The sequence below is a fragment of the Ranitomeya variabilis genome, chromosome 7 (assembly GCF_051348905.1).
Source record: "Ranitomeya variabilis isolate aRanVar5 chromosome 7, aRanVar5.hap1, whole genome shotgun sequence".
Classification (NCBI taxonomy): domain Eukaryota; kingdom Metazoa; phylum Chordata; class Amphibia; order Anura; family Dendrobatidae; genus Ranitomeya; species Ranitomeya variabilis.
In genome coordinates this window covers 229,506,606-229,531,772 of record NC_135238.1, presented here as the reverse complement: position 1 = coordinate 229,531,772, position 25,167 = coordinate 229,506,606, and the positions used below count along the sequence as shown (strand labels likewise).

The 25,167-nt window shown below is 43.5% G+C and overlaps 1 protein-coding gene across 2 annotated transcripts in view; it reads left to right on the top strand.

Annotated features, from left to right (window-relative positions):
* Positions 1-25,167, top strand: part of RAB3GAP1 (RAB3 GTPase activating protein catalytic subunit 1) — a 114,069-nt gene that overhangs the window by 4,332 nt on the left and 84,570 nt on the right. For both annotated transcript variants that reach the window (XM_077273071.1, XM_077273070.1), the window contains exons 2-5: positions 2,418-2,473; positions 5,073-5,148; positions 9,740-9,872; positions 11,273-11,351. In XM_077273071.1, coding sequence (XP_077129186.1) covers positions 2,418-2,473; positions 5,073-5,148; positions 9,740-9,872; positions 11,273-11,351 — 344 coding nt within the window. The remainder of the gene's footprint in view (positions 1-2,417; positions 2,474-5,072; positions 5,149-9,739; positions 9,873-11,272; positions 11,352-25,167) is intronic.

Genomic DNA, 25,167 nt, shown 5'->3' with positions numbered 1-25,167 from the left:
TACACCCTGTATGTATACACTGTACACCCTGTATGTACCGTTCACCCTGTATATACCGTACACTCTGTGTATATGGTACACCCTGTATGTATACACCGTACACCCTGTAAATATAAACCGTACACCCTGTATGTATACACCGTACACCCTGTATGTATACACCGTACACCCTGTATGTATACACCGTACACCCTGTATGTATACACCGTACACCCTGTATGTATACACCGTACACCCTGTATGTATACACCGTACACCCTGTATGTATACACCGTACACCCTGTATGTATACACCGTACACCCTGTATGTATACACCGTGCACCCTGTATGTATACACCGTGCACCCTGTATGTATACACCGTGCACCCTGTATGTATACACCGTACACCCTGTATGTATACACCGTACACCCTGTATGTATACACCGTACACCCTGTATGTATATACCGTGCACCCTGTGTACACCCTGTATATATACACCGTACACCCTGTATGTATACACCGTGCACCCTGTATACACCGTACACCCTGTATGTACACACCGTACACCCTGTATGTACACACCGTACACCCTGTATGTACACACCGTACACCGTGTATGTGTACACCGTACACCCTGTATGTATACACCGTACACCCTGTATGTATACACCGTACACCCTGTATGTACAGTACACCCTGTATGTGTATACAGTACACCATGTATATACCGTACACCCTGTATGTATACACCATACACCCTGTATATACCGTACACTCTGTGTATATGGTACACCTGTCTGTATACACCGTACACCCTGTCTGTATACACCGTACACCCTGTCTGTATACACCGTACACCCTGTCTGTATACACCGTACACCCTGTCTGTATACACCGTACACCCTGTATGTATACACCGTACACCCTGTATGTATACACCGTACACCCTGTATGTACCGTTCACCCTGTATATACCGTACACTCTGTGTATATGGTACACCCTGTATGTATACACCGTACACCCTGTAAGTATACACCGTACACCCTGTAAGTATACACCGTACACCCAGTATAATCCGTACACCCTGTATGTATACACCGTACTCCCTGTATATACCGTACACCCTATATATACCGTACACGCTGTATATACCGTACACCCTGTATGTATGCACCGTACACCCTGTATGTATGCACCGTACACCCTGTATGTATGTACCGTACACCCTGTATGTACCGTACACCCTGTATGTATACACCATACACCCTGTATATACAGTACACCATGTATATACCGTACACCCTGTATTTATACACCATACACCCTGTATATACCGTACACTCTGTGTATATGGTACACCCTGTAAGTATACACCGTACACCCTGTATATACCGTACACTCTGTGTATATGGTACACCCTGTATGTATACACCGTACACCCTGTATGTATACACCGTACACCCTGTATGTATACACCGTACACCCTGTATGTATACACCGTACACCCTGTATGTATACACCGTACACCCTGTATGTATACACCGTACACCCTGTATGTATACACCGTACACCCTGTATGTATACACCGTACACCCTGTATGTATACACCGTACACCCTGTATGTATACACCGTACACCCTGTATGTACAGTACACCCTGTATGTGTATACAGTACACCATGTATATACCGTACACCCTGTATGTATACACCATACACCCTGTATATACCGTACACTCTGTGTATATGGTACACCTGTCTGTATACACCGTACACCCTGTCTGTATACACCGTACACCCTGTCTGTATACACCGTACACCCTGTCTGTATACACCGTACACCCTGTCTGTATACACCGTACACCCTGTATGTACACCCTGTATGTATGCACCGTACACCCTGTATGTATGCACCGTACACCCTGTATGTATACACCGGACACCCTGTACATATACACCCTGTATGTATATACCGTACTCCCTGTACATATACACCCTGTAGGTATACACCGTACTCCCTGTACATATACACCCTGTAAGTATACACCGTACACCCTGTATAAACTGTACACCATGCCGTACACCCTGTATACACAGTACACCCTGTATGTATACACCGTACACCCTGTATACACAGTACACCCTGTATACGCAGTACACCCTGTATACGCCGTATACCCTGTATGTATGCACAGTACACCCTGTATACACAGTACACCCTGTATGTATACGCCCTACACCCTGTATGTATATGTTGTACATGCTGTATGTATGCGCCGTACACCCTGTATATACTGTATCCCTGTATGTATATGGTGCAGCCCTTATCTGTGCAGTATATACCCTGGGTACGGATGCTGGACACTTTCCTGTTCTCTCGTCTCTTTTTCCTGCCCCCGTACTCCATATAACACTACAGTCTCTTTCTATTACAGCCCGAGTCCGAGGTCTTTGAGATCACCGACTTCACGACGGCCTCTGAGTGGGAGAGGTGAGTCCTCGCTGCAGACTTCACCCTTGTACATAGTGGAAGCTTATCTGCATATACAAATATGGGAGCACTACAACTCCCAGCATGGCCTGATGTGATGAAATAGACAATTAAACATCCCAGTATATGTATTTCCGCTTCTATTTCCAGGATTTCTGCTTGTCATGTTTCTTACAGCTGATGATTTGTTACAATTCCATCCAGCGTGGTCAACACTGGGTCAGATAACCACATCAACAGCACAAGCCTCACTATGGTTTACATAGTTTGTTACAATGTATCAGTGCAGGTGGAATCTATCTGCCTGGAGTCAAGACTATTGGTTACAAAGCTTGGTTGAGACTGGATATAATTGATGCAAACCCTCAGCTGCAGACATGCTAAACCAGATTTTCTAGAATCATGGGTCTTGTCACAATGTCAGCCACCCGGTCTCCAACTGTGCAATGATGAGGAACAAGAAACCCCGAAACAGCTGTCTGCAAGTGGAGATTCCGATTTGGCTGTATATTCTCAGTCATTTGATTAGGCCCTTTAACCCCTTAGGAGCTGGACTAGTTTTCATTTTTTTGACTCAATTTTTCTCTCATTGTCTTCTGAGACCCATAACTTTACTTTTCCGTCGCTGGTGCTGTTAGGGCTTCTTTTCTGCATGGTAAGCTGACTTTTTTAATTCCAAACATACAACCCCTATGGCATACATACATTATTTTCATTACTTTTTATTGAGATTTTTTTTGTTGGAGAAATGTTGCAATAAAAAAATGGCAATTTTGTTACTTTGATTTTTTTTTTTTTTTGATTTTCAGCATTCATCAGTATAGGTTAGAAAATTTTCACATTTTTGTACATCAGACTTTTACAGACACAGGGATGCTGAATATATTTATTTTTTTATTTTAAATGGGGATACAGAGGGGTGATTTAAATTTGTAGTTTTTATATTTTTGAAAACTTAAAAAAAAGTAAAAAATTGTATCTCTACTTTCATAAGGGAGCTGATTCTGCAATCGTTTGATCACAGTATTGCAGTATATAGTCTCCTAAAATACGAGCAGTAGCCAAGGGCGCCTTTAGCAAGCTCCTTGCTGCAAAGGCAACCCATCAGCACCCCATAATTGCGACACAGTGAGGGCCAGGCCCCATCTTTCTCACACCACTTCAATGCAGCTGCCGGCCAGTGACATTTATGGGGTTAACAGCAGCGATCAGAGCTTGCTCCAGTTTTTCCTTTTAGAGGTAGGTGATTGCTGTATAAAACAGCCGGTAGCTTCACAGTATGAAGCGGCCTCTGCTCCTGAGCCCGCTCTATACATCTGCACCCACTCTATGAAATAATGAGGCGTCATAGATCGGAGAGAGGTTAAAGGGTCGATATTTGCTTTTAGGATTGTGATTTTTACTAGGTGGCACCATTCTCTTCCTCTCTAAAGAGGGTTTTTGTATTGTCACACTGCTTGTGTGGTTAGCGCAGCATAGTTTTGCAGACAGGTTTTTTAACCCTTTATTGACTTCCATCCTACATCTATGGCGGGCGTGCATACTCACAGCACGGCTTTAGGTGTTGTTATTCAGTCGGCACCCGAGAGTAACGGCTGCGATTGAACTACAACATTAACAAAAAAAAAAAACATGTCGTAATTTGCGTTATTTTTATCAGTTTTACCCCACCTGGACTTTTTCCTCTGTTTTTTAGTACAATAAATACGAAGTGAATGGAGTCATTCAATACTGCTGCTCATCCCATGAAAAAAAAAAAAAAGGAAAAATAACTAAAATATTTCTGGCTCTTGGTAGACAAGGAAGAAGGGACAAAAATTTAAAAATGAAGACTGATCGTGTTTCCAAGAGTGTAAATAGTAATTCTTTATTATCAGGCGTGAGTGTTCTCAGTATCTGCATGACTAATCCAAACAAATAAAAGTTTAGGTTCCCCTAAATTAAGGCCCCGTCTCACTTAGCGACGCTAAAGCGATCCCGACAACGATACGACCTGTCAGGGATCGTTGCTGCGTCGCTATGTGGTCGCTGGTGAGATGTCAAACAGTGAGATCTTACTAACGATCGCAGCTGCGATCTCACTGTTTGACATCTCACCAGCGACCTGTAGCGACCTGTACAACGATCTCACATGGGAGCTATTATGACGATTCAGTGTCTGAGTCGTCAACGAGGTCGTTGGTAAGGTGTCAAACACAGCGATGTGTGCTACCCAGCGGGACCTCAACGATCAAAAAAAGGTCCAGGCCATTCCGACACGACCAGCGATCTCACAGCAGGGGCCTGGTCGCTGCTACGTGTCACACAAAGCGAGATCGCTACTGAGGTCGCTGTTGCGTCACGAAACTTGTGACTCAGCAGCGATCTCGCTAGCGATCTCGCTTAGTGTGACGGGGGCTTTAGTGTGACGGGGGCTTTAGTCTGAATAAACTTCACACTACATTTCATGTTCATCTGAGCACTTTTCCCCCTTATTTCATCCATTATTGGGGGTCTTGGCTCTCAGATCTTAAACTTGGATCTAAACTTCTGACAGTTTAAAAGTTTTCTGAATCTATAGGTAGGCTTTATTTTCTCTTAACTTTTTCTGTAATCTCAGGTTTATTTCAAAAGTCGAAGAAGTACTGAATGACTGGAAGCTGATAGGAGTGTCCACCAAAAAGACCCCGGAGAAGGTGAGTCCAAGGTCCATAGCATGAAATATAGCGCAAGCATACAGGGTAAAACCACTGCATGTGGTCAGAGAGCGCAGAAACCAAGCTTCCATCCCACACGGTGCATATGCGGTACATATTACATAGCCAGCATCTATGTCTAACAGCAGTGGCGGGAGCCCAGCTCTGATCGCTGTTAACTATTTAGATGGTCAATCTGTGAGCTGCATTATTTCCCATCGCCCTCTCCCCAACCATGTGATATATACCGTACACCCAGGGGTTCCAATGGATTAACATGGCGTCCGGAACCTTCTGAAAGCCCCCGTCGCTGCCATCTTGGTACTCCTGTGAAAATCAGCCACAGATGAGCTTCTTAAGAGACCCGAGATTTGCACTATATACTGCAATACTATCAGAGAATCACATAAAAAAATAAAGTAAAAAAAAGTTTGTTTGTTATTTATGTGAAAATATTAACAAACAATAAACTGCTCAAAAAAATAAAGGGAACAAGAAAATCCCACATCCTAGATATCACTGAATGAAATATTCCAGTTGCAAATCTTTATTCATTATATAGTGGAATGTGTTGAGAACAATAAAACAAAAAAATTATCAATGTAAATCAAAATTAATATCCCATGGAGATCTGGATTTGCAGTGATACTCAAAATCAAAGTGTAAAATCAAATTACAGGCTGATCCAACATCAGTGGAAATGCCTCAAGACAAGGAAATGATGCTCAGTAGTGTGTGTGGCTTCCACGTGCCTGTATGACCTCCCTACAATGCCTGGGCATGCTCCTGATGAGGCGGCGGATGGTCTCCTGAGGGATCTCCTCCCAGACCTGGACTAAAGCATCAGACAGCTCCTGGACAGTCTGTGGTGCAGCGTGGTGTTTGTAGATGGAGCGAGACATGATGTCCCAGATGTGTTCGATTGGATTCATGTCTGGGGAACGGGTGGGCCAGTCCATAGCTTCAATGCCTTCATTCTGCAGGAACTGCTGACAAACTCCAGCCACATGAGGTCTGGCATTGTCCTGCATTAGGAGGAACCCAGGGCCAACCGCACCAGCATATGGTCTCACAAGGGGTCTGAGGGTCTAATCCTGGTATCTAATAGCAGTCAGGCTATCTCTGGCGAGCACATGGAGGGCTGTGCGACCCTCCGAAGAAATGCCACCCCACACCATTAGTGACCCAGTGACAAACCTGTCATGCTGAAGGATGTTGCAGGCAGCAGATTGTTCTCCACAGCATCTCTAGACTCTGTCACGTCTGTCACATGTGCTCAGTGTGAAACTGCTTTCATCTGTGAAGAGCACAGGGCGCCAGTGGCGAATTTGCCAATCCCGGTGTTCTGTGGCAAATGCCAAGCGTCCTGCACGGTGTGGGGCTGTAAGCACAATACCCACTTCTGGACATTGGGCCCTCTGACCATCCTCATGGAGTCTGTTTCTGACAGTTTGAATAGACACATTGGTGTTAGTGGCCTGCTGGAGTTCCTTCTTGCACAAAGGAGAAGGTAGCGGTCCTGCTGCTGGGTTATTGCCCTCCTATGGCCCCTCCACGTATCCTGGTGTACTGGCCTGTCTCCTAGTATCTGCTCCATGCTCTGGACACTTTATTGAAAGGCACAGCTACCCTTGATGCCACAGCTCGCATTGATGTACCATTCTGGATGAGTTGACGTACCTGAGCAACTTCTGTGGGTTGTAGACACCGCCTCATGCTACTGTACATTACCTCTAGAGGTGAGAGCAATGACAAAATGCAAAAGTGACCAAAGCCACTGCCAAAAAGGATGAGAACAGAGAGATGGTCTGTGGTCATCCTCTGCAGAACCACTCTTTTATAGGGGTTGTCTTGCTAATTGCCGATTATTTCTACCTGTTGTCTGTTCCATTTGCACAACAGCAGGATAAATTGATTCACAATCAGTGTTTCGCTTCATAACTGGACAGCCGGGTTTCACAGAAGAGTGATTGACTTGGAGTTACATTGTGTTGTTTAAGTGTTCCCTTTATGTATTGAACAGTGTATATACATTGTAATCACCCTCTTTTCCTCCATTAATAAGAAAGAACTGGATAATATAAATAACATGTCTGGTGTCGCTGTGTCCATGAAAGTCCAATCTATGAAATTGTAAAGATAAGATACATCTAAATTTTGTTTTTTTTTTCACTGAAAAAATCATTAGAAAGTGATCAGAGTATGTACCCCAAAATGGGAACATCAGGTCATCACACACACACAAAAAAGTCATCACAGAAGCCCAGAAATGGAAAAATAAAAAAATGATGGGTCTCATAATATAAATAAAAATGTTTGTTTTGCAAACTTTTGATTTTTTTTCACTACTTGAAGGGGTTGTCCCATATCAGATTTTTTTTCCCTTTAAGCTCCATTAGTAGTAAAAAACAAACAACCGCCCCCCCCTCACTTTTCTCACCCTCCCCAGGTCCAGCACTGAATCTCCGCCACTCTCATGGTGTCTGCTGTTATCCACAGCACTGACGTTACATCAGTGAGCTCAGTGGCCTGAGCCATAATCTCTGGTGGATCTGCTGAGCTCAATTATTGGCTGCAGCGCCGTCAAAATGCCATTAACGCTGCAGACAATAGCAGATACCAGGAGCAGCGGTGGCAACTCAAAAACAGTAGCAGAATTGTGTTTTTCTTTCACCATTTCATTACACTTGGAATTTTTTTAAACCTTTTTTTTCCAGTACATTAAATGATAAAATGAATGTTGTCATTGAAGATTACAACTCGTCCCACCAAAATCAAGCCCTCATACGGCTGTGTTTGTGGGAGAAAGTTATGGCTTTTAGAAGAAGGTGAAGTGAAAACAAAAAATTGCCTGGTCCTTTACAGAGTGTAAGAAGGTCACTGGTAAAATACTTGAGGGGAGATATGTGTCACTGAGGATGTAAGCCTCAGTGATATGAACTTGGAAAAATGCTCCAGCACACTATATGGTTAGAGGGGTTAGTCAACCTTGTTAGGGGCTGGGTTTTTGTGAACAGCCAAAGAGTGGGAGGTTGTTGATCATATCCCCCCCCAGGGTGTGGTCCAGAAGGTAAATATGAAGCTTTGGACTCATTCAGTGTTCGGTGTCTCCTGAGATGAGAGCTCCAGAGCTGTGCTTGTGTTCAAGAGAACTAAATCTTCTTTTGTTCCCCTGGGCGGACAGATCTCCCCAGACTCAAATACTGTACTATATGCTATTTCTGATTGTCCCCTTTATGCCTGTAGGGCCGTGTTTGTTTTCCTCCCTTTGAAATATACAGTACTGTGTAAAAGATGTGGAAAATTGCTACAGAATGAGAATGCTGTCAAAAATAGACGTTATTATTTATTTGATCAATTAACATAATGCAAAGTGAATTAACAAAAGAGAAATCTAAATCGTCAGTATTTGGTGGCTGCCCGTCACCTTCATCGAGTCATTTAGGTCACTTGCACAAAATCAGGGATTTTGTAGGATTATAGTTGGGAGTATGAGTAACCAGTTATACCAAACAGGTGATAATAATCATCATTTTTATATGGAGGGTGAAACAGAAACAAGTGTTTTGGAGGCTTTACACTGGGTGAGGAACAACCAAACTGCTACAAAGGTGAGGTTGTTGAAGACAGTTTCATGTCACAAGACACAAGGTAGTTATACTGCATCACCAAGGGCTGTCCCACGGAAAGACTTCACAGCAGACTGGGGGATTCATGATGTGCTGATCAAGCTCTTTTGAAGAAGCACAAGAAATGGGCAACATTGTGGAGCATGGAGGTAGTAGTCCTCTGTAGAAACTTAGTGCATCAGATGAAAGACATGTTATGATTACTTCCCTTCGAATTCGGAAGATGTCCAGCAGTGCCATCAACTCAGAACTGGCATCAACCAATGGGACCCAGTTACACCCATCTAGTGTATGGAGGAGTCTGGTCAGAATTAGTCTTCGTGGACAAGGTGCAACCAAAAGCCAGACCTTCCACACGGAAGCAAGGTCAAGTGACCCAACTCTGCATTAAGGCATAGGAACTGGGGTGCAGAAAAATGGCAGCAGGTCTCTGGACCGAGGAGTCACAATGTGGCTGTAGCAGAAGCAGAATGTTCCTGGAGGCTGGAGAGCGGCACAATAAAGAGGGTCTGCAGGAGCAGTGACGCACAGTGCAGGGTCCGGCAAGATTGTGGCTGCATTGTCAGCACGTGGAGTTATGGATTTGGTCAGGATTAATGGGGTCCTCAATGCTGAGAAATCCAGGAGATACTTTTCCATCATGCAAACTATTAACACTTCTATTTCTGAAAGCGTTTTTACATTGCAGACTTTCTTCACTCCTGCCTAACACTTTTGCACAGTACAGTATACATAGATCTAAACAGCTTAAAAAAAATCCCAATGCATCACAAAAACTACATACACACACACACACACACACACACACACACACACACACACACACACACACACACACACACACACACACACACACACACACATATATACGGTATATATATATACGGTATATATATATACGGTATATATATATATATATATATATATATATATATATATATATATTGTGCTCTGTCTTCTAGGGAGAGTACACAAGCGGCGTCTGGGAAGAGAAAGGAGATGAAGTTTTATTTGCCGACTTCAAGTTCTGCATAAAACACCATTATTTTGTACAAGACTCCGGCAAAAGAGAAGAAAAGAACGATGAAGTGGAAGGTATGGTGTATATAATGTATGTATACTGACCTATGAAATAAGTCGTTTCTCTGATATATATGTGGGTGCTTAAAAGTGCCGCCTCCATTGCCCTGAATGCAGCCCGCTAGTACGGTCTCGTCAGTGCTGGGCGCCATCTGGTGGTTATTGCAGGGATAACACGCAGTCTATGTAATCTTTGGGTTGAGCTGCAACAAATGAGTGTATCCAGTAGGGGGCGACCTGTAATGATAGAGAGTTACCTGGACGTCATTTTCTTCTTCCACTCCCATCCTGGCATCAGAAATGAAGAGGTTATGCAACATATGAAATTCCAGTGTAGGTAGTGATAAACAATGCCCGAGAGCCTGCGGCTATGCTCCTCCTATTACACCTGCTCTGGATAGTAAGATGGTCTTCCTTTTGGCACCTACTTTCTATCGTTCAATCACCCACTTTGCGTTATGCCCATTTTCAGACACCAATTTGGTTTGTTATGGGAGAATTCAAAGAAATACTGAACTCCCTGATTGTCAGCTTTTTGTGTGCACTGTGCATAGGCAGAAATCTGCCAATCAGTAATGATGGGGCGGGGTTATACAGGGTTATACATAGCTCATGAATATGGAGGACTACATGGCAGCGGTCTACTAGTCCTCCAGTGATAATCTGCTGCTCTTAGACCACACCACTAGCACAAGAGACTACAAAAATGTCTAAAACACATAGATGGCATAAGAGACCATTTTTGGGGCACAAATTGTGAATTTTTCCCATAACCTGAATCCTTATCGTCTACATCCGTATACACGTTCTGCCCGGCTTGTATAGCGTTAGCCATTGCTTTGTATAAATGTGAAATCAGAGCAGGAGGTGTTGACATGGGATCACCCCAGCACGGCAGCCTTGGCATAGAAGTAAGAGTCATTTTTCATATTTTTTTTACATCTGCGGTCTCCAACTTTTCCAGCTGGTGCAGAACTACTGCTCCCAGCATCACCTGTGCGGGTATGCTGGCTTTTGCGGTTTTGCAAAAATCTAGAAAGTCACAGAATAAAGTATTTTCAACTCCCTAAGGACGCAGATATTTTGCATTTTTATTTTTTTACTTTATTTTGTGGGACATACAATGTATTGGAAAACTTATTTTTTTAGAGGTTTGGGAGGCAGAAGGTGGAAAAATCAGTAATTTCACAAATTAGTTTTTTTTTTTTTAGGATTTTACATTCTTCACAATAGAATGGTTCTGGTTTCTTTTTTTTTTTTTCCTAGAATAAATCATTTATATTTTTAGCCCCACTTTCATTCCATTTTTAGTGCAGTGTGTAATTCCCCCTCCTTCAGTTTATCCACTCAGACGTTGATCTGTCCTATTCTTGTGTATTCTTTTTTTCTGATTTTCTTACTTTTTTTCTTCCCAGACTCACTCCCTGTCTGCATGCAAGATTTACTGTGCACCAACAATGACTTCCCTCCAATCGCCCACTGCCTCGTCCGATGGTAAGTACCAAATATCTATATCATCTATCTATCTATCTATCTATCTATCTATCTATCTATCTATCTATCTATCTATCTATCTATCTATCTATCTATCTATCTATCTATCTCTCTCTCTCTACACCTGCTATAGGGACTGGACTTTTAATAAAAAATATTCAGTAATAGTAGAGATTAAAGAAGCCTCTGATCTCTACATTTAACCCCCTTAAGTGCCACGATTAACCCTGATTGAGGCATACAAAGGGGAAAGCAAAATCAGATCATTACTTTTTTTGTTTTATTTTTAGATAAAATTTTTGAAAAATTAAAAATAACTCTAACAAGGTTGAAGGAGTTGGTCAGTGGTCACTTTTTGGTAAAATGTATAATAAGCCATGAATGATTGTGTTGCCTGCTATGAAACTCTATGCCAGGTCAGTGCCGCCCATGTAAACTTAGGGTGCAGAATGCAGATAGCAGCAGCCATGTGATGGGACCGCTTTCTGGGCCATTTCCTCAACCTTGTCCCCATTTAGCTCATGAACTGATACAGGCAGGAACTCCTCTTGTTTCAGTGCCTGTTCAGAGGTGAACCTAGTCGGTGAAAAGCTCATTAAGGGGACACATGACGTGATGGCCGCCATCTTTTGTGAATTTCCCACTTTAGAACTGTATTCGGAGACGACCTGAACATTTTTTGTAGTCGGAGTTTTGAGTTTCTGATACAGAACGCCAAATTCAAAGACATAGCTTTTAACTTAAAGGGAAACTGTCACCAGGCTTTTGCCACCTAATCTGAGAGCATGATAATATAGAGACAGAGACTCTGATTCCAGCGATGTGTCACTTACTGGGCTGCTTGCTGTAGTTTTGATAAAATCACTGTTTTATCAGCAGGAGATTATTACTGGAGGACTAGTAGGAAATACGGCTATTAAGGTATAAACATAACATTATAGTAATGTAGTGGAGGGGGAACTCCAATATCTCCCACACACCCCGAACATAAGATTTGGCATTCAGAGGCAGTCGAATATTATATACCTCTCCGACCAGCCTACCCACATTGTCCCATAGTTCCCCAAGTCTGGGACCTGACCAGAACATATGGACTAAATCTCCCCATTCTTCACTAGATCTTAGACATTGATCATCCAATCTGAGGTTAATTTTTGGCATAATTTTTGGAGTTCTATGAGTAAGAAATAATTGGGATCTTCTCTGTGCCACATTGATAGACACCATTCCAGGGGATTCCAAAATATCTTCCCATTTTTCCGGGGAAATGTTTCTTATACTGTATCTTTTATATCTTTTTCCCATCCACACTTGGTCAAAACCATAGGATTCCCTAAAATATTAGATAGCAAAGATTTGTACAGTGGCTTGCGAAACTATTCACCCTCTTGTCATTTTTTTGTGTTTTGCTACATCACAACCTGGAATTTCACTGTGTTTTTTTTTTGAGGATTAGCATGTAAAGAACGTGTCTACCACTGTGAACATTTGCTTTTCTTTTTACTGTGTTCTTTGGAGATCTCCTTGGTCTTCTTGGTGGTGTTTGGAGATCTCCTTGGTCTTCTTGGTGGTGTTTGGAGATCTCCTTGGTCTTCTTGGTTGTCTTTGGAGATCTCCTTGGTCTTCATGGTGGTGTTTGGAGATCTCCTTGGTGATGTTTGGAGATCTCCTTGGTCTTCATGGTGGTGTTTGGAGATCTCCTTGGTCTTCATGGTGTTTGGAGATCTCCTTGGTCTTCATGGTGTTTGGAGATCTCCTTGGTCTTCATGGTGGTGTTTGGAGATCTCCTTGGTCTTCATGTTGGTGTTTGGAGATCTCCTTGGTGGTGTTTGGAGATCTCCTTGGTCTTCATGGTGGTGTTTGGAGATCTCTTTGGTCTTCTTGGTGGTGTTTGGAGATCTCCTTGGTCTTCATGGTGGTGTTTGGAGATCTCCTTGGTCTTCATGGTGTTTGGAGATCTCCTTGGTCTTCATGGTGGTGTTTGGAGATCTCCTTGGTCTTCATGGTGGTGTTTGGAGATCTCCTTGGTCTTCATGGTGTTTGGAGATCTCCTTGGTCTTCATGGTGGTGTTTGGAGATCTCCTTGGTCTTCATGTTGGTGTTTGGAGATCTCCTTGGTGGTGTTTGGAGATCTCCTTGGTCTTCATGGTGGTGTTTGGAGATCTCTTTGGTCTTCTTGGTGGTGTTTGGAGATCTCCTTGGTCTTCATGGTGGTGTTTGGAGATCTCCTTGGTCTTCATGGTGTTTGGAGATCTCCTTGGTCTTCATGGTGGTGTTTGGAGATCTCCTTGGTCTTCATGGTGGTGTTTGGAGATCTCCTTGGTCTTCATGGTGTTTGGAGATCTCCTTGGTCTTCATGGTGGTGTTTGGAGATCTCCTTGGTCTTCATGGTGTTTGGAGCTCTCCTTGGTCTACATGGTGGTGTTTGGAGATCTCCTTGGTCTTCATGGTGGTGTTTGGAGATCTCCTTCGTCTTCATGTTGGTGTTTGGAGATCTCCTTGGTGGTGTTTGGAGATCTCCTTGGTCTTCATGGTGGTGTTTGGAGATCTCTTTGGTCTTCTTGGTGGTGTTTGGAGATCTCCTTGGTCTTCATGGTGGTGTTTGGAGATCTCCTTGGTCTTCATGGTGTTTAGAGATCTCCTTGGTCTTCATGGTGGTGTTTGGAGATCTCCTTGGTCTTCATGGTGTTTGGAGCTCTCCTTGGTCTACATGGTGGTGTTTGGAGCTCTCCTTGGTCTTCTTGGTGGTGTTTGGAGATCTCCTTGGTCTTCATGGTGGTGTTTGGAGATCTCCTTGGTCTTCATGGTGTTTGGAGATCTCCTTGGTCTTCATGGTGGTGTTTGGAGCTCTCCTTGGTCTTCATGTTGGTGTTTGGAGCTCTCCTTGGTCTTCATTGTGGTGTTTGGAGCTCTCCTTGGTCTTCATGGTGGCGTTTAGAGCTCTCCTTGGTCTTCATGGTGGTGTTTGGAGATCTCCTTGGTCTTCATGGTGGTGTTTGGAGCTCTCCTTGGTCTTCATGGTGGTGTTTGGAGCTCTCCTTGGTCTTCATTGTGGTGTTTGGAGCTCTCCTTGGTCTTCATTGTGGTGTTTGGAGCTCTCCTTGGTCTTCATGCTGGCGTTTAGAGCTCTCCTTGGTCTTCATGGTGGTGTTTGGAGATCTCCTTGGTCTTCATTGTGGTGTTTGGAGATCTCCTTGGTCTTCGTGGTATTTGATTAGTGGTGCCTCTTGTCAATGGTGTTGCAGCCTCTGTGACCTTTCAGAAAAGGTAAAGTGTATATAGTGACAGACATGTGACACTTAGATTGCACACAGGTGGATGTCCTGTCACTAAGCATGGGACTTGTGAAGGGAATTGCTTACACCAGGGGCTTCATAGGGTGAATACATATGCACATGCCAATTTTTAGTTATTTGATCCCATAAATGTAATTTATGCCTATATTTTTCACACTTCACTTCACCAACTTAGATTATTTAGTGCTGATGCATCGTATCGGATTACAAAAATATTAACATACAGGTTGTAATGTAACAAAATAGGTAAAAAGGCAGGGGGTGAATACTTTCGCAAGCCATTGTACATTAATTAATTCTGGCCTCTAGTTGCTTTGCTAGTACAACATAGTCCAGATGCTTTTGGAAGAAATGGTGACATCGGATGCGTCTTCATTGTAGATACTTGTAGAGTTCCATAGCTGGAACGTCTGTATTAGGTGATCAAACCCACAAATATAACTGGTATAAATATTTCAGCCCTTGTTTCCTCCATCCTCCAAACCCTTCCAGATGACAGAGCCCCCTCAAGCCTGGATAATTCCATGTAGGAGTATATTTAGAATAGGCCCCAATACCCCACAGCTTTTTACAGGTCCACCACACTTTATGTATCAGCGCCGAGGTCATTATGAAATTATTTAACTCTTGGAGTTTCAAAATATTATCCCCCCAGATATTTCAGTACCACGAACATAGTCTTCTCCAAAGCCAATCTTCTGAAATCAACCCCATGCTAAACCGCCCTGATCCTTGGACAACTGTCATTTTTCCAGCTTTATTCTAGGAACGCCCTTTTTCCAGACCAGGTCCTGGGAGATATTACAGGGTATAGAGGGCATGGAGCACATTTTATAATAAAAATAATATTTAGTCCAGAAAAGATCCTTTATTAACGGGAGGGAGATATTCAAGTTATCAACAAATGACAACAAATCATTTGCCTTCCACTGCGATCCGTTCCTCTTTCCCACCATATTTAAAGCCCCCCTGTTGTCTATTGTCCCCCTAAAAAGATTAAACGTATCCCTGACGACTCTTATTTCAGCTGTCGGGGTCTTACAGTAGCATTACCCGTTTGATAAAATTAGTCCCAAATCCCATTTTTCTCAGCACTGCCCACTCCACACTATCCAAACTCTTGTGACATGTAAGGAGAGATTGGCTTTATTTTTGGGATCAGGCTATACCACCTGCAAATGCAAAAACGACCTTCGTAGGTTAATGTCTGACGACTTGGATGGTGTGATCCGGTGACGTTATCACAGAGCGCAACCTATTTGCCAGGATTTTTGCCAGAATCTTGACCTCTGATGTTAGTAGTGAGATGGGTCTGTAGGATTCTGATAATTCCTTATCTTTCCCTTCCTTGGGTAAGACGACTATTATAGCCCCAAGTAGCGATGTTAGCAGTGTTCCCTCGGAGAATTCACCATTCACCATGTACAAATAGTGCGAGAAAAGCTCCTCCTCAGATATCTTCTAGATCTCTACTGAGAGGCCGTCAGACAAGGGGCTTTACCATTTGGCATTTCCCCTACCGCTCGTTGAATCTCCTCTAGGTAAATCGGCGAATCTAAAACTCATCACTTTCACCCAAAGTTGGAAGTTTAATCCTAGTTGGGTAATCGGCTAATTGTTCTCACGAGTACTTCACCCCAGATGAATACAAATTGGTATAAAAACTATGTAAAGTCTGTTGAATTGCAGGAGTTTGGGTGTTAATCCTTCCCTCTCAATAAAGGCACTAGATGATGTTCCGATTCTAACGCATTGGGTATTCTAGAAAATGTATGTAGTTTATTTATGAAGTTTTCAGAATAATGCAATTTATACACAGGATTCGGCCGGCCGGGCGCGGCCAATTAGCGAAGCGTGGTTCAAATTCCGTGCCAATTCGCGGCCGGACTGTGTCTGTCGCTGATTGTTCGCTGCCGGGCGTGATCAATCAGTGAAGCCAGGGCCTGCTCCAGGTTTTTGAGGGCCCCGGGCGAAAGAGTCTCAGTGGGCCCCCCTCTTTAACACATACCACGATTCATGATGCACAGATACAGCAGAGAAATATAGCACAGCCACGTAGCATATAACACAGCCCACATAGCATATAACACAGCCCATGTAGCATATAACACAGCCCACGTAGCATATAGCACAGCCATGTAGCATATAGCACAGGCCACGTAGTATATAGCACAGCCACGTAGCATATAGCACAGCCCACGTATATAGCACAGCCCACGCAGTGTATAGCACAGCCCACGCAGTATATAGCACAGCCCACGTAGTATATAGCACAGCCCACGCAGTGTATAACACAGCCCACGTAGTATATAGCACAGCCCACATAGTATATAACACAGGCCACGTAGTATATAACGCAGCCCACGTAGTATATAGCACAGCCGCCTAGTATATAACACAGCCCACGTAGTATATAACACAGCCCACGTAGTATATAGCACAGCCCACGTAGTATATAACACAGCCCACGTAGTATATAGCACAGCCCACGTAGTATATAGCACAGCCCACGTAATATATAGCACAGCCCACGTAGTATATAACAGCCCATGTAGTATATAGCACAGCCACGTAGTATATAGCACAGCCCACATAGTATATAACACAGAGAGACTTAGTATATAACACAGCCCATGCAATATATAACACAGCCCACGTAGTATATAACACAGCCCACGTAGTATATAGCAATGTGGGCACCATATCCCTGTTAAAAAAAAAAAAGAATTAAAATAAAAAATAGTTATATACTCACTTTCCGGCGGCCCCCGGATACAGGCCAGGCATTTAGCGATGCTCCTCGCAACGCTCCGGTCCCAAGAATGCATTGCGGTCTCGCGAGATGATGACGTAGCGGTCTCGTGAGACCGCTACGTCATCATCTCGTGAGACCGCAATGCATGGACCGGACCGTCGCGAGGAGCGGGAATGGCCCCGGAAGGTGAGAATATAATGATTTTTTTATTTTTTTTGTTATTTTTAACATTACATCTTTTTACTATTAATGCTGCACAGGCACCATCAATAGTAAAAAGTTGGTCACACAGGGTTAATAGCAGCGTTAACGGACTGCATTACACCGTGGCATAATGAGGTGTAGCGCAGCCATTAACCCTGTGTGAGCGCTGACTGGAGGGGAGTATGGAGGGGGCACTGACGGAAAGTAGGAAGGGGTGAATTTGCGGCCGGACTGTGCCCGTCGCTGATTGGTCGCGGCCTGCTGGCCGCAACCAATCAGCGACGCGGGAATTCCATTACAGACAGACGGAAGTGACCCCTAGACAATTATATAGATAGATGGTCTCTCTGAGCTTGGGCCATTTTCGGTAGTAAGCCGCCAGTTGTTTCTTCCTCCTCATAAAACTTTCTTTTGTTGTCCACTTGCTCTATTTTAATTATTCTCAGTTGTTTTTGGGCCTTTTTCCAAAACTTTTTATTCGTCGGGTTATTGTCCTGGGTATGCAATGTTTCGGATTCTAGAACCTTACTTTCTAATTCAGCACCTCTTTTCTGCTACTTACAGTGCCTACAAGTAGTATTCAACCCCCTGCAGATTTAGCAGGTTTACACATTTGGAATTAACTTGGCATTGTGACATTTGGACTGTAGATCAGCCTGGAAGTGTGAAATGCACTGCAGCAAAAAAGAATGTTGTTTCTTTGTTTATTTTTTTTTTTAAATTGTGAAAAGTTTTTTCAGAGGGTCATTTATTATTCAACCCCTCAACCCACCAGAATTCTGTTTGGTTCCCCTAAAGTATTAAGAAGTAGTTCAGGCACAAAGAACAATGAGCTTCACATGTTTGGATTAATTATCTCTTTTTCCAGCCTTTTCTGACTATTTAAGACCCTCCCCAAACTTGTGAACAGCACTCATACATGGTCAACATGGGAAAGACAAAGAAGCATTCCAAGGCCATCAGAGACAAGATCGTGGAGGGTCACAAGGCTGGCAAGGGGTACAAAACCCTTTCCAAGGAGTTGGGCCTACCTGTCTCCACTGTTGGGAGCATCATCCGGAAGTGGAAGGCTTATGGAACTACTGTTAGCCTTCCACGGCCTGGACAGCCTTTGAAAGTTTCCTCCCGTGCCGAGGCCAGGCTTGTCCGAAGAGTCAAGGCTAACCCAAGGACAACAAGGAAGGAGCTCCGGGAAGATCTCATGGCAGTGGGGACATTGGTTTCAGTCAATACCATAAGTAACGTACTCCCCCGCAATGGTCTCCGTTCCAGACGAGCCCATAAGGTACCTTTACTTTCAAAGCGTCATGTCAAGGCTCGTCTACAGTTTGCTCATGATCACTTGGAGGACTCTGAGACTGACTGGTTCAAGGTTCTCTGGTCTGATGAGACCAAGATCGAGATCTTTGGTGCCAACCACACACGTGACGTTTGGAGACTGGATGGCACTGCATACGACCCCAAGAATACCATCCCTACAGTCAAGCATGGTGGTGGCAGCATCATGCTGTGGGGCTGTTTCTCAGCCAAGGGGCCTGGCCATCTGGTCCGCATCCATGGGAAGATGGATAGCACGGCCTACCTGGAGATTTTGGCCAAGAACCTCCGCTCCTCCATCAAGGATCTTAAGATGGGTCGTCATTTCATCTTCCAACAAGACAATGACCCAAAGCACACAGCCAAGAAAACCAAGGCCTGGTTCAAGAGGCAAAAAATCAAGGTGTTGCAGTGGCCTAGTCAGTCTCCTGACCTTAACCCAATTGAAAACTTGTGGAAGGAGCTCAAGATTAAAGTCCACATGAGACACCCAAAGAACCTAGATAACTTGGAGAAGATCTGCATGGAGGAGTGGGCCAAGATAACTCCAGAGACCTGTGCCGGCCTGATCAGGTCTCAGAAAAGACGATTATTAGCTGTAATTGCAAACAAAGGTTATTCCACAAAATATTAAACCTAGGGGTTGAAGGATAATTGACCCACACTTTTATGTTTAAAATTTATAAAAATTTAACTGAGCAACAAAACTTTTTGGTTTGTAAGATTTATGCATCTGTTAATAAATCCTGCTCTTGTTTGAAGTTTGAAGGCTCTAACTTATTTGCATCTTATTAAACCTGCCAAATCTGCAGGGGGTTGAATACTACTTTTAGGCACTGTATCTTTTACTAGTTTAATCCTTCTGGTCAGTACCCCACTTAAATAGGTCTTTGTAGCATCAAAATCACATTATTAGGGGCCGAACCTGAAGCAATATCAAAGAATTCCCCCAAGCTTCTCCCTGTAACCGGAGGGGAGAGTGATCCGATAGAAATCTTGGGAGATATTCAACTTTAGAAATTAGTGGAGTCACTTGAGAATTACATGAGGCTAAATCAATCCTTGATAGAGATTGATAGGATGATGAGGCACGAGACCTTCAAGCCCTTTACAAACTGTGACATGTCCCTGCCTTTCCCAATGGCCGACGTTCATAGAAGATGATGATTTCTGTTACACATAGCATGGTTGATATCCTACTATGTGTAGCACAGGTGATCGGACGATAGTGGCTTCAAGTCTGCTATGGAGACTATTAAATACAGTAAAAATAAAAAAAATCCCCCCCCCAAAAAAAACACAAGTTCAGATCACCCTTTTGCATCTTTGCAAATAAAACAATTAAAGAAATTTAAAAAAAATTCACGTTTTTAGTATCTCTGAGTTCAGACATGTCAAATCTATCAAAATATAAAACAAATTAATCTGATCGGTAAACGGCATAATGAGAAAAAGAAATCAAGACGCCAGAATTACAGTTTTTTGGTTGATGCAACATTGTAATAAAATGTAATGAGTCGATCAAGACATCATATCTACCCCAAAATGGTATCATTAAAAATGTCAGCTCAGGGCTCAAAAAATAATCCCTCACCCGGCCCGAGATCACAAAAAATGAGAATGTTACGGGTCTCAGAAAATGGTGATGTAAGCAAAAATGTTTTTTGGACAAATTTCTGAGTTGTTTTTTTTCCACCACGTAAATAAAAAAAAAACCTATAAATGTTTGGTATCCATTTACTCACACACCCCTGGAGAATCATAGTGCCAGGTCAGATACAATATAGTGAGCATGGTAAATAAATAAAAATCCTCAAAACCATTGTGGAATTGTACTTTTTTTTTTTTGCAATTTCACCTCACTTGGAATTTTTTGCCGTTTCCCAATTACACTATGTGGCAAAATGAATGGTGTCATTCAAAAGTACAACTCATCCCGCAAAAAACAAGCCCTAATACAGCTATGTGGCTGGAAAAATAAAAAAGTTATGGCTTTGGAAGAAGGGGAGGAAATAACAAAAAGGAAAAATGGAAAGTCGCCCAGGGATGAAAGGGTTAAGCTTTGGAACTTCTCCCTCCAAATGTCAAACAGTTTCACCTGTCTGATGAGACGATCAGAGGGGGACAAAGTATTACCTTCCCCCCCCCCCGAAACTTGTCACCACCGGGGTTACAAATATTATTGGAATCCCCTGGATCATCTCTGGCCGTACAGCCAGGCTCTCCACAATCTTTTTGACAGTGATATTTGCGTATGTAGGATTTAGACTACGACAATGATACATTCAAGTGCTGGATTTTACATCTAACTCCAACAATTCTACCGTCAGGTTGTTTAAAGGAGTCAATATGAGCAAATTACATACTGTTATGTACATGCCCCTATAATGTACATGATCCTATAACTCCCACACATTAGAGGGAACCTGTCACCCCCAAAATGGCTGGTGAGGTAAGCTCACCGGCATCAGGGGCTTATCTACAGCATTCTGTAACGCTGTAGATAAGCCCCCAATGTTACCTGAAAGAGGAGAAAAAGACGTTAGATTATACTCACCCAGGGGCGGTCCTGGTACGGTCAGGTCGGATGGGTGTCTCCGGTCCGCTCCGGCGCCTCCTATCTTCATTCTATGACATCCTCTTCGGGTCTTTACACCGCGGCTCCGGCGCAGGCGTACTTTGTCTGCCCTGTTCAGGGCAGAGCAAAGTACTGCAGTGCGCAGGCGCCGGAAAGGTCAGAGAGGCCCAGTGCCTGCGCACTGCCGTACTTTACTCTGCCCTAAACAGGGCAGACAAAGTACGCCTGCGCCGGAGCTGCGGTGTAAAGACCCGAAGAGGACGTCATGGAATGAAGATGGGAGGCGCCAGAGCGGACCGGAGACACCCATTTGACCAGACCGCACCGGGACCGCCCCTGGGTGAGTATAATCTAACGTCTTTTTCTCCTCTTTCAGGTAACATTGGGGGCTTATCTACAGCATTACAGAATGCTGTAGATAAGCCCCTGATGCCGGTGAGCTTACCTCACCAGCCATTTTGGGGGTGACAGGGTTCCCTTTAAAAGATGAAATTTATTGTTCTCACCCACAAAGCTCTCCACAGTGCGGCCCCCCTACTTCTCCTCCCTCATTTCTGTTTATCGGCCTATCCGCTTGTTGTGATCTGCAAGCGACTTTCGACTAACATCTGCACTAATCCGTACCTCGCACTCCCACCTCCAAGCAGGGCCGGCCCGAGAGATTACGGCTCCCTAGGCAAAACTATTTTGTTGCTCCCCTACTACTTTTAACATACCTCCCAACTTTTCAAGATGGGAAAGAGGGACAAAGTTTGCGGCGCGCGTAAGCGGCAAATTTTAGGCCACGCCTCTGACCACACCCATTCATAACTAGCCACACCCATATCCACGTCCCAACCACACCCATTTAGCACTGCTGATCACACTGTTTCATAAAGAATAATTATAAACAAAAAAAAATATGGCCACACACAGTGCTCCATACTGTATAATGACCTCACATGATGCTCCATACTGTATAATGAACACACATGATGCTCCATACTGTATATTGGCCGCACATGATACTTCGTACCGTATAATGGCCACACATAGCTACTCCTACACACGTGGCTGCGCTCCGTACACACGCGTTCCGCTCCATACATCTCGTACACACGCGGCTCCGCTCCGTATACCTCGTACACATTTAGCTCCGCTCCATACACCACATACACACATGACTCCGCTCCGTACACCTCATACACACGGCTCCGCTCCATACACCTCATACACACACGGCTCCGCTCTATACACCTCATACACATTCAGCTCCGCTCCATACACCTTTTGCCTTTTGAAAAGATTTTTTATAATTTTTTCTATTTTTTCCCTGGTGCCCCCTTAGGGTCGGCGCCCTAGGCGGCCGCCTAGTTCGCCTATACGTTCGGGCCGGCCTTGCCTCCAAGACTTCTCTCGAGCTGCACCTATTCTCTGGAATGCTCTACCCCAAGAAATTAGGACTAACCACAACTTACACAATTTTAGGCTCACCCTAGAAACACATCTGTTTAGGGTGGCCTATCACATTTCCATTCCAAGTCCTTTTATATATACAGTACAGACCAAAAGTTTGGACACACCTTCTCATTTAAAGATTTTTCTGAATTTTCATGACTATGAAAATTGTACATTCACACTGAAGGCATCAAAACTATGAATTAACACATGTGGAATTATATACTTAACAAAAAAGTGTGAAACAACTGAAGTTATGTCTTATATTCTAGGTTCTTGAAAGTAGCCCACTTTTGCTTTGATGACTGCTTTGCACACTCTTGGCATTCTCTTGATGAGCTTCAAGAGGTAGTCACTGGGAATGGTTTTCACTTCACAGGTGTGCCCTGTCAGGTTTAATAAGTGGGATTTCTTTCCTTATAAATGGTGTTGGGACCATCAGTTGTGTTGTGCAGAAGTCTGGTGGATACACAGCTGATAGTCCTACTGAATAGACTGTTAGAATTTGTATTATGGCAAGAAAAAAGCAGCTAAGTAAAGAAAAACGAGTGGCCATCATTACTTTAAGAAATTAAGGTCAGTCAGTCCGAAAAATTGGGCAAACTTTGAAAGTGTCCCCAAGTGCAGTGGCAAAAACAATCAAGCGCTACAAAGAAACTGGCTCACATGAGGACCGCCCCAGGAAAGGAAGACCAAGAGTCACCTCTGCTTCTGAGGATAAGTTTATCCGAGTCACCAGCCTCAGAAATCGCAGGTTAACAGCAGCTCAGATTAGAGACCAGGTCAATGCCACACAGAGTTCTAGCAGCAGACACATCTCTACAACAACTGTTAAGAGGAGACTTTGTGCAGCAGGCCTTCATGGTAAAATAGCTGCTAGGAAACCACTGCTAAGGACAGGCAACAAGCAGAAGAGACTTGTTTGGGCTAAAGAACACAAGGAATGGACATTAGACCAGTGGAAATCTGTGCTTTGGTCTGATGAGTCCAAATTTGAGATCTTTGGTTCCAGCCACCGTGTCTTTGTGCGACGCAGAATAGGTGAACGGATGGACTCTACATGCCTGGTTCCCACCGTGAAGCATGGAGGAGGAGGTGTGATGGTGTGGGGGGGCTTTCCTGGTGACACTGTTGGGGATTTATTCAAAATTGAAGGCATACTGAACCAGCATGGCTACCACAGCATCTTGCAGCGGCATGCTATTCCATCCGGTTTGCGTTTAGTGGGACCATCATTTATTTTTCAACAGGACAATGACCCCAAACACACCTCCAGGCTGCGTAAGGGCTATTTGACCAAGAAGAAGAGTGATGGGGTGCTACGCCAGATGACCTGGCCTCCACAGTCACCACACCTGAACCCAATCGAGATGGTTTGGGGTGAGCTGGACCGCAGAGTGAAGGCAAAAGGGCCAACAAGTGCTAAGCATCTCTGGGAACTCCTTCAAGATTGTTGGAAGACCATTCCCGGTGACTACCTCTTGAAGCTCATCAAGAGAATGCCAAGAGTGTGCAAAGCAGTCATCAAAGCAAAAGGTGGCTACTTTGAAGAACCTAGAATATAAGACATATTTTCAGTTGTTTCACACTTTTTTGTTAAGTATATAGTTCCACATGTGTGGAGAAGGTGTGCCCAAACTTTTAGTCTGTACTGTGTGTGTATATATATATATATATATATATATATATATATATATATATATATATATATATATATATATATATATATATATATATATATATATATATATATATATATATATATATTAGCCCATTCACTATTTCTCTGCACATAACTCTCCATCAAACTCCACAGCACACAAAAGCACCTCACATACTGGCCGGTGACTACTTTATGCAGCCTTTATCTATCCCCGTTCCCTCAAGATGGCTGTACCATCATGGTAAAAAAGCCCATGGACTTTTCTCCCCCACCTCATTGTAGATTGTAAGCTCTCACGAGCAGGGGCGTCATTATTTTGCTTTAATTATTGTATTATCTTTAACATTGTTACTTATGACGTGTATATGAACTACTGAATTGTAAAACGCTGCGGAATATGTTGGCGCTATATAAATAAAGATTATCATTATTATTTATGTACAGTTATTCTAACTCCTCTTGAATAATTTAAGGAATGTAAGGTAGACCCCATCCAGCACCCGTGTATCTGATTGATGGTGGTGTTTGTTGCATGATTCTCCTGCAGCTCTGTCATTGCGGGGTTG